This window comes from Mizuhopecten yessoensis, unplaced genomic scaffold (genome assembly GCF_002113885.1).
Source record: "Mizuhopecten yessoensis strain PY_sf001 unplaced genomic scaffold, ASM211388v2 scaffold10315, whole genome shotgun sequence".
Taxonomy (NCBI): domain Eukaryota; kingdom Metazoa; phylum Mollusca; class Bivalvia; order Pectinida; family Pectinidae; genus Mizuhopecten; species Mizuhopecten yessoensis.
In genome coordinates this window covers 440,814-452,110 of record NW_018408485.1, presented here as the reverse complement: position 1 = coordinate 452,110, position 11,297 = coordinate 440,814, and the positions used below count along the sequence as shown (strand labels likewise).

The following is an 11,297-nucleotide window of genomic DNA, read 5'->3' as shown; positions in this document are numbered from 1 at the left end:
GTCAAAATCTACTTGGCTGTTCAGGACTAGAAGTGTTTTAAAGGAAAAGTTGACGGACGGACGACAGACAGACGACGAACACTGCGGTATGGCATAAGCTCACCATGGTCCTTCGGACCAGGTGAGCTAAAAATTACCCATTACAATGTTCATTGTTTAAATTTTCAAGACTGACTTAGCTACTTGAGAGGAAATAAAATCCACTGTGTGAAGAAGCTCAGATTGAAAACATACCCTTACAGCTCAGCCACTTGTTTGATGGGGCATACAAATCCCAAAAGCAATACTTTTCAATGCATTCTTTTATTTGACAATACTTCTGTTTTTCTTAGATAATGTATTCCGATACACACACATTAGCACACAAAGTACACCTCAATCATCATTGTCAGATTGACTGAATTCAATAGAAAATCTAACCATAACACTAACAATGTTTTTAAAAAAACACCAGCACAATCGGTTTAACCTACAATTAAGTTTGATTATCTCCCTTGTTCCAATGACAACAAGACTATCAAGACAGCTTCTTTTCTCAAGATATAGCCAGTAACAAAATGAGGCATACCAAAGTACATGTAATTCAATATCTAATTCATTCTTATTAAGTTGAAGATAGAGGATTATTTTCAATTTACTTAATTAAAATGGGTTCAAAATTGTGAAAAACTTCCTTTTAAACTATTAGTTTCATAAATTTATATACATATGCTTATAAATTGAGAAAACTAAATGAAGGATTGATAAAAGTAATATTTTAGCGAGTCATGCACACCATATAGCTGAAGTTCCCTTACACTGGTGACTCAGCTCAAGGAAAATGTTCACCCTTATTATTGGATGACTTAACAGTTTGTACCCCAAAGACTGATTACTCCCAGTCCCTGTCACACTGGTTCTTTTAGTACATCATGTAATTCAGATTAGTGTTTTTCATTTTTGAGCTTCAACAATCTTTCTTTTTAAGGTTCGAGAATAAACAAGTGTTATATTAACATGATGAACACATTGAGGAACTTCCATCTACCATAAGTATTGGACTGACTGAGTGACTGACATTGTTGTTTTACAAATATTATGTCCAGTTGCCAAGAAATTCATTCAAGATTTAAAGTTTGCTTCCTAATTTGTAAATATCAAATGCCTATTTTTACACCTCTAGTATTAATATTAACAACTTCTGAGGGAACACTGGGAAGTTATTAATAATACAGATTCCCAAACAAGGTGTAAACATAGCCGTAAAGCGAACGAACTGTAAGGATTCATTAGATTGAGCACTTCGGTCACGATCATCCTCCACCATTGGACAATGGCAGGTATACCATACGAAACTGTCTAGATGTAAAACACACAACATATGTAGTGATGCTGGTTTGTGGATAGTCCTGTTTTTTCCTGTGTATATCAAATACGAATGAAAATCACGTCTTCAGTCTGCAGGAATAATCTCCCAAAAGTACTCTTATTTCAATGTAACATTATTTCCTAATACCAGTAAGTTTTTGGTGCATCTTTATTTTCTTCTTCTTTGATACCCATAGATTCAAGAATGTCTTCCTCAAAAGTGGCCAGCTTTGGTTCAAATGTTACCTCATGTACATCATCTTTTGCTGTATCTCTATTACCCACTGTAAAATAATAATAAAAACCAGTTAGTGAGATAAATATTGTACAAGAGGCTTTGAGGGTGTGTATCAATCAGTTGGATATTTGAGCAATCATGGCAAAATACTCTCATCAAAAGTCGTCACATTGCAGATATTTCTCGTTTTGTTGCCTTTGCTTCTCAGCACCCAGGGGAACAGCACCTGTCTTTTATAAACTATGTCTCCCTGGTCCCAACGAGGCTTCTTAGCAAAGTCCGTTGAAATTCCATCAACTGTTCAGGAGGAGTACTCTATTAAAGGTTTAAACATCCAAAAAGAACTTTTGGGCCAGCCCCTGGGGAAGCAACACTCTTTCTTTAAACAGCACAAATTTCCAGGGACCAAACTAGGACTATTACCTAATTAAATCATAGAAAACTTGGTTAAAACTTCATTTATTGCTCAAGAGGAGTACAGTTTTTAAAAGATTATACCCCCAAATAACTCCCCTTTGGTCTCTGCCCCTAGAGGAGCAACACTTTCCTGTACACAATCATAGATTTCCAGGGACCATTCATGGACTAATGATGCTTCATTATCATAGGAAATTTGGTTATATATCACTGTGTATAATGTCATCATCAAAGATCTCCGCTGCCGAAACAGGTAAGAATTGATTTTGTCCTTATTTCACTACCCTAGGAAGAATATCTTAACATTTATGTTAGGCATACATCAAAAATTTAAAATATAAACCAAAGTTACCCCCGATACGTTGATGTATTTATCACATGCAAATATATTACATAAATTTACAAAAGACCGTGCAGTTTAGCTCTAATATTTGTTACATTTACAGTGTAGAGTTTGCGAGGAAACACCCATCAACACCTTCATTCACTTTATTTAAGACTATTTTACTTACTTTTATAAACACTTTTTCTGGCACCAACATCAAGCGCGATATCATCCTCTACAATCGTGGGAATGGGAATGATTCTTCCTGTCCGGTTCGATACCCTCACCTTCTCCCCATCCTCTGTGAAGCGCCATTCAAATTCTGTTGGTTTACTAAAATTATATAATTATTTGAATCTTTTTGTGAAATAATTAAATAAAAACTATATATTCAACCTAATGAGAAGATTGATCTTTTACAATGTTTGTGAATAACACTAATGTCTGATGTCACCCTCCTGATCAGGCTAAACAAAAACAAAAAAATGAATTTTGAAGTGTTGAAGTGTATCATAACACAATAATATTGCTTTGTGATATCACACATTTACTATTCAGATATTATACATTACTTCCATACATTCAGTAGTAATCAGTAGTAATGTTTAAAATACAAAATATTACATATCCTGTGCTTGGATATTAAAATAATCAGATTTAGATGGGTAGTGATTAAACTGTTCGTACCTATCTGAGGGGTCAACTAAGCCCACTTCCGTGGTTACCAGAAGAGGCTTCTCCCTGACAGTTAATTTTCCTGGGTCAGTTGGTGTTTTACCAGGAATTAATCTGTACGCCTATTCATGAAAAGAAAAGTTCAAAATCTATACAAATCTTAATTTAGAGTCTTGAGTAAATACTATGTATTAAGCACATCTTTAAATATGAAAACAAGGCATCACAAGTGATACAAATCCCCTCACATTCAAACATTGTCACATATGTTAGAAGAAATGAAGTAGCTAGAGCATTAGTAAAAGTGACCTTGACCTTTAACGCAGTAACCTGAAATGCGAACTTGTTCAAGGTATTGCCATACCAAACACTAACATCGCCATACCAAACACTTACATCAAGTTTCATGAAATTCTGTTGAGGAATGAATTCGATGGAGCGATGACAAAGTTTTTTTTTAAATAGTAACAGTGACCTTCACCTTGAACATAGAAACCGGAAACACGAACTTGTCCAAGGCATTGCCGTACCAAACACTTGCATGAAGTTCATGAAATTCCGTTCAGTACTGAAGTTGCTAGAGTGATGATAAAGTTTTTCTAAAAATAGTAACAGTGACCTTGACCGTCAATGTAGAAGCCTGAAACGCAAACTTTTTCAAGGTATTGTCATACTACACACTTTATGAAGTTTCCTGAAATTCCGTTGAGGAATGAAGTCACTAGAGCGATGACAAAGAGTGTAACATATGTATAGTCATGACTGGCCAACTGAATAAAAACACAGCATGTAAGATAAGGTTCTGTGGATTGTAATTTATCAGATGCTTTGGAGACCAGTTGGTGTAACTGTTCAGTGATCATTAGTACATGTAACAAGTGGTGCCAGGTACAACTACATGTGCGATGCAAAGCCTGCCAGAGGAGTTTTCTGTCTATGATATATATATAGGTGTGGCACGTGATTAGCTGTGCATGGAGGGTCACTAGGCTAAAGCAGATGCAGGGTTAATCCTTGAAGGGATCATGGAGTCCTGGGATCCTCAAAACTGAAATTGGCCCCTCCTTTTAAATTGGCCCCTCCTTTTCCCATTTTCTGTTTATTTTACATTATAATGGCCCCTCTAACTATTGATACTGAATTGCTCAGAATGGCCCATGACTCTAGATCTCAGCTCCTAGGACTTTCCCCGAGATAGGTGATCACACAAACATTGTTTAATGTTTCAACATCAGAAAGATATCAATCTGGCATCAGTAGTATTTTTTCTTTCAGTGTATGTACATAAATAAAACAACAAAGGGGTTTGGATTCGTAAATTTTGTCACTGAAATAGGTATACAGTTAATATCAGTAAGAACTGCTTTTCTGTTGGCATCAGTAGGAAATAGGAAATCCAGAATATCATCAGGATAACAGGGAAACTAAAAGCAATGCTAAAGATGCATGTACAATTTGAAGCAAAATATACTCACTATGCATACTAACATACAGTATGTACTCACCAAATGCAAACCCTGAACAAAGCACCAGTTCCTCTCCTTAGCAAGTCTCAGCACGTGGCCTTGTTTACCTTTGTCAATTCCTACCAGTACCTCAACCTGTAAGTCACAACACATATTGTGTGTTAAATACAAGTAAGTACCTATACAAGCTACCAGATAACACACAACAGTGAACACACATTGAGTCTTATATACCAGACAGTAGTATATGTACCAACACAAGGTTCATAAAGTCATGTGTAAACTGCTTCAATATTTGATAATTGTATTTCATAATAATATTATTGTTACAATGGTATGACTATGATCGCTAATAAATCTGGTAATGGAATTTCACATCATTATTCCTCTGACCCTGATTACAAGAAAGTTCATGGAATGTATCCCCCTTTTTTCAGGACAATGTCAGAGCTGTAGTCGACTTGTGAGGCTGAAAGAAGATGTACACATTACTCAATGACTTACCAATGCCTATGTGCATATCAAAATTGGTCAATACATGTATGTCTTTTGTAATTGTACATGTTAATTGACATGAATAAGATATATGGTTTGAACTAATATGAATCTGCATACTTATTTTTTTTTAAATCTAACCAAATGTAATAACAGAAACCCTCTTTGATTATGCATAAATATGTGTATACTTAATTAACCTGGGGAAAATTTGAGTTTGACCCGTTTTACGACAGTTATTGCTTATTGCGCACTATTTTTTTGGAGTAAAGAAATGCACACAAAATTTTGATTTTGGCCTCATCTTTAATTTAAAGATAAAGATTCATTACATGTATAATTATGTGAATTCCACTTACCAAATCATCTTCATATATATTTTGTTGTTTAATTGGCTGTAATGGAGGTGTTTTAACTTTTCTAGCATACGACACGTTTGCTTGTTCACTCCACACCGGTTGTCCAGCATAGAACCACTTTGAACTTTTATATTCACCATGAACTGGCACCCAGCCAGTATGGGGTTTCCACTTTTTTTTGCCAAGAGAATCTTGCATTGTTCTCTCTAAGTAACGCTTCACATACTTGCTGCTATCCTTCAGCAGGACTATTGTAAGCCTCATTCTGGAACACACAGCAATCAAAATGAAATCAAGAGACAGATAATCCAATTATACATATAGAACAAATAAAGCACTGCAAGAACATAATACAGGTAAATCACCCCCAGGTATTATGACAGCTTATAAAAAGAGAATGTGACTTAAATATTTGGGATTTTTTATTGATAACAAAAAAAATTGCCTGCATCCATAAGGGACATATGCCATCATAGAGCCATATTAGAGGGCAAAATATTAGTGGTATTCCATTTAATTGACTTTTGTTATTAACATTGGCTAGTTGGGCCAGTAAACTAAACGTGGCAGGGTTCAATTGTACATAGGATTAAGGTCGCCTTCTAGCTTCGAGCTAGAGGGAATTTCCCTTTAGCTCAGTGGTAGAGCATCCGACTAGGAACCACAGGAAGCACACTATTCTCTTTACTGTTACACAAACAAGTGTTAAGCAGTGGAAGTCTGTGTCAGCACCGTCTTAAACATTACTTCGCTTTCAAGCCTGCTTATGGCAGCTGATGAGGACTATGAATTACAGATTCTGTGTTAATTTGAACTTAAGGAGGTGATTCTTGCAACTAGTTCTTTATTTGCATATTATGCCACTTAAAGCTTGCATCAACAGCATGAAGGATTTCTAAAGGCAGTTTTTCATATGATTGTTAATCAATCATTGATTATAGTTGATTGCAACTGATGATTAATTATAATATTTCAACCAATTCCAAACACTACAACACATAGTTCATGGGATCAATGAATAAGGAATGGGATTAATAGCTTAGAGGCTAATAGTACATATATTTCTGGTAATATTATGTATATGGCAGAGGTAGGGTTGATACAGTGGGGCTGGTGTCAACAGTCATTAGTGTGTAAGATAGGTGTCAACATATACAGTAGAAGATAAGGTAAATCTTCACATTTCTTTTGATCAACAGAATCAGCAGCACACTTTTTATGATAGATCAGAAAGGTAAAATCAGGACTTATTTTTTTTTTAGTAGACCTTGAGTGTAATTTTGACTCTCGAAAATGAGTTTTGAATCTTGCTTTTAAAACCACATGTCTTTTTAACATACCAGTATGTTTTCACTCTTTCAAATTTCAAGGAAATAGTTATTTGACTTTTGAAATAGCTAAATGCCAAAGATCAACTGAAACATTTGAAAATCCACAACTGCTAAAATCTATTTGAGGAAACACAAAAAAATAGAATTGTCCTTACAAGACGAAGAGAATCCACCACTGCACCATGCACATTGATCTACACAAGTTCTCTTCTGTCAAGGACCATAACTCCAGGAAGATGTGTAGAATCATAGCTTCTTTCATGGACATATATAGGTCTACATATATCATATACAGAATACTAAAAGAGCTTGCTGCNGTCTTTAAAAAAGGTGACAAACAAGCTGCAGAAAATTATCGTCCTGTCTCTTTAACTTGTATCACCTGTAAATTACTAGAACACATCATTCATAGCAATGTCATGGATCACTTAGACCTCAACAATGTACTCACCAAATTTCAACACGGCTTTCGATCCAAACACTCTACGGAAACGCAACTAATTCTAACGGTAGATGACATCCTTAGGAACATAAACAACAAATCACAAACAGACATTGCCCTATTAGACTTTTCTAAAGCTTTCGATAAGGTTCCTCATGAACGTCTTCTTTCTAAACTACACTTCTTTGGCATTCGAAACAGTACAAAATCCTGGATTAGATCATTCCTAAACAACAGAGACCAACTTGTTTTATTAAATTTATCAAATATGACAAGGCCCCTGTCCTTTCTGGGGTACCCCAGGGGACGGTCATTTGGCCACTGTTATTCCTCGTTTACATAAACAACTTGGTACAGTCAGTCTCCTGCAAGGTCAAACTGTTTGCAGACGATTGTCTACTCCATAAGGAGATAATGTCTGAGGACGACTGCAAACAACTCCAGGCAGACCTTGCTAGGCTAAAACAATGGGAGACTGACTAGCAAATGAACTTCAATGCCAGCAAATGTTGTATAATCAATGTAACCAAAAATAAAGTCCCAGTTAAGTTCGGATACCAGCTTCATAACACGCTGCTGGATAACCTACCAGCTAGCAAGTACTTGGGGGTTATTCTAACGGATGCCATTATCCGTCTTCATTTGAGGTTAACACATCCACTCCACTGTAAGTAAGGCTAACAAAACACTGGGCTTCCTGAGACGCAATATGTCATCATGCTCCAGGAAAGTCAAATCACAAACGTATACCACTCTAGTGAGACCGATGATCGAGTATGCCTCTACATGTTGGGACCCATACACCACAGAAAACATTGTACTGTTGGAAACCATCCAACGTAGGGCTGCTCGATATGTCTATAACAACTACAGGACCCGTGAACCTGGAAGTGTCACTAGCTGAGCATGGTTCAATCACTAAACTAGGAACCACTTGCACAGAGACGAGCAAAAGCAAGGGTTACAATGATGTACAAAATCTTAAATGACAAAGTAGCCATCCCTTATGATCATGTTAAAGTGTCAGACTGCAGAACTAGGGGAGCCCACAAACTCTAACAAATTTCTACTAATTCGGACAAATATCGAAATTCTTTTTTTCCCAGAACTATCAGTACATGGAATTCTCTGCCCGAAGATATAACCCAGTCACCTGACTTGAACCATTTCAAATTAGCTCTGTCTGCCTATCCACAGTCAAATGCGTCAGGTCAGTAATCCGGCGATTCTCCCTTCCCTCTAGACTGACGCATTTGCCTGTGGCCTATCATCTTAAAAAAACCTCTATGTTAACTCTTATAATTATCATGCCTGTATCTAGTTTTATCTTATCATAAAATAACCAAAAACATTAATGCCACCTCCAAGGACACCTAAAATTGCGGCAACTGCACTCATATCTATGAGATCTGCTGCAGTAAATGGAAGAAGAAGAAGATTTCATATTTTACAAATCATTAGGATTTGCATTGAATTCCTTTCACAGGAACATCACATAAAATTGGCTTCGCATGATTCGTCTTATATACATGATTATAATGAAGGTTAGGAATAATAAGAACTCGCTTGTTTATTTTTATCACCATAATGGTGCATTTACAGCACGGACTTAGATACTAATCTAATTCCGTGATTTACAGTGATTTGACCTCCTGACGTTAGCAGCAGCAGACTAGATCAGTAATCAACAATGACATCATAACCGTCATTCCACGCGTAATCGTGATATAATGTAAAATGCATCTGCTTTAAAAACTTACCTGACTTATTCTTTTTTATATTGCAAATATGTATCGCCTTAGATATTAATGTTTGAATTCACATGTTGGTTAAATCCTAACACAGGAAATAGAATTATGATGATGAGTTATCTCCCCTGACAAGGTCCATTCGATCACGCAGTNAAAACTACATGTGGCTTGACATTGTTTTAGAAAGAAATAACGCAAACTAGCAATATTCAGCAGTTTAGTTTCGGCCAGGTACGTCTGGACCCCTCAATCTACACGTACCAAATTTTCCTGAGGTCAGCCTCGGTCCAAATCTGTACCTGTCGTTTTCTTTACAGGTTCAACCGGTTCAACCGTTTCAACCGGTAACGCGAATGTACCCCTAGACTTAACGACAACAAAAAAAAGGGAGTTGCGTCAGACAGCTGCGCTGTCTCTCACTGGGACCGGGGCTGAGTAGGACTGGGGCTGGTGAGGACCGTCAAGATTTAGTAACCAAAACGGTTACTCGTCCGGACTTGGAGCATGATATAACAGTTGGATATCTTATAACTACATTTTATAGTGTATACGGTCCTCATCTGGGACATTCTTATCAGGAAATAGCGTAGATATTTTTCATTTATACATTTATAAACTAAAGGAAGATAATGTTCAGTGTATATGGTAATTTAAATGGTTGTATTAATTGAGGAAATAGAACCACGACTTATAAGAATGGTTATATGCCGTATAGTTTATAACTTAAGCTGTGAGCGTTCACGGTCTTGAGCAGGGACATCCTGATCAGGAAATCGAGTACTAATTGTATCCGTATTGATGGATCAAATACATGAAGGTGGCAGTGTTTACAGTCAAAGAGAGGAATAAAGATGGTTTAGAAATACAAAGTAAACTATATTTATAGTATTTTATCTTTGTATTCCACGATATAGTGTATACGGCCTGTGCACGGACATCATGATCAGACAGGATATGTTATAGTGAATATATCCGTAGTTATTTATAAAATATATAAAGGCAGCAAAGTTTGCAGTCAAGAGAGGTGATTTTGAAATAGAAAAAAAACAACATCAAATCAATCTTCAATCTCTTTAATTATATGTTGATATTGGAACGTATCCGGTAACAGGGAAACCCATATCATTATAGCAAGTACTCATTATATCTGTATTAATGGATCAAATACATAATGGTGACAGTTATTAGAGTCAAGAGATGAGTAAATATGATTGAGAAATAGAAATATAACTTTGTCTATAATATGTTATCTTCGAGTTGCATACTAGTATAAGATCCTAAGCAGGAATTTAAATGGAAATAAAAAAGCTAGCAATGCGAACGGTCAAGAGAAGCATCATAATGATTTTTCTTAATGAGTCGTTTTAATTAAGAACCCCGACTTACAAGAATTGTTATAAGCCGTATAGTCTATAACTATATAGCCAGTAGCGTATACGGTCCTGACCGGGGCCATCCTGATCAGGATGTTCCTGATAAGGACCGTGTTTATTGTAAGATGTATATATTTAGTATTTCGTCGTTTATTTTACCTATTTTCCATGTAAAAGTCATTATGACACATATTTTAACCGTGTTGATCCCTAACTTAACTTATATTACGAAAAATAAACGGATATACTTAACATTTGATTTCCTGATCAGGATGTCCCCGCTAAGGACCGTGCATGTTGTAAGATGTATCACGGAATTAGATTAGTTATCTAAGTCCGTGGATGTATATAGTAATTCCTCGTTCATTTTATCTATTTTTATATAAAAATCATTATGACACATCGCTTGACCGATTCATTGCTGCTGACTTTACTTATGAGAAGATTCACAACGGATGTATTTAACATTTGATTTCCTGATAAGGATGTCCACGCTCAGGACCGTGTATGTTATTAGATGTATATATGTTCATTTTACATAGACCTACATGATCAAAGGGAGGTAACTGCTATATTCCAACTCCGCATTATGAGTTCTGTTACACTTTTTGAATTAAAAACAATGATCATAATCCCTTTGTCTTGATAATTTGATGATGATTCTTTCCCATGCTAAACAATAGTCACATATCGATGCAAATCATTGCAGATGTTTGCTAAAACAAGTGTATGAAAACGCCACAATATGCAACGGTCCTGGTCAGCGACGGTCCTAGGCAGCCCCGGTTCCAGTGAGGGCAGCTCAGCTGTTAGACACTGTTGAAAAAAGGGGCATCCTCCCCATCATAAGTAGGGGCGGGGATGTCTTCCAAGTAACCGCATTGATATATTGATGATTCTTCTTCAGATAAGGAACTTTTCACAACATATATCACGTTACATGATACACTTGTTTAACTCTGCTTCTTAATCACAATTTAATAAAAATAACTTAGTAGGTGACTATCAACAAATAACTGTAAAATTATCACATTATTCAAGGCAGCGGAATAACAATTAAAACACGCAGGGGGGGGGG

At 36.2% G+C, this 11,297-nt stretch overlaps 1 protein-coding gene across 2 annotated transcripts in view; it reads right to left on the bottom strand.

Annotated features, from left to right (window-relative positions):
- Nucleotides 1–285: 285 nt before the first annotated feature.
- LOC110460077 (39S ribosomal protein L24, mitochondrial-like) overlaps nt 286–11,297 on the bottom strand; it is a 15,451-nt gene continuing 4,439 nt past the window's right edge. Inside the window, exons 1-6 of one of the 2 annotated variants that reach the window (XM_021512785.1) lie at nt 8,856–8,983; nt 5,323–5,587; nt 4,508–4,603; nt 3,015–3,124; nt 2,515–2,660; nt 286–1,631 (exon numbers count right to left, since the gene is read on the bottom strand). In XM_021512785.1, coding sequence (XP_021368460.1) covers nt 1,489–1,631; nt 2,515–2,660; nt 3,015–3,124; nt 4,508–4,603; nt 5,323–5,586 — 759 coding nt within the window. In that variant the 5' untranslated portion in view covers nt 5,587; nt 8,856–8,983 and the 3' untranslated portion in view covers nt 286–1,488. Of the gene's footprint in view, nt 1,632–2,514; nt 2,661–3,014; nt 3,125–4,507; nt 4,604–5,322; nt 5,588–8,855; nt 8,984–11,297 lie in introns of those variants that run through there. The other variant, XM_021512786.1, reaches the window with a different exon arrangement.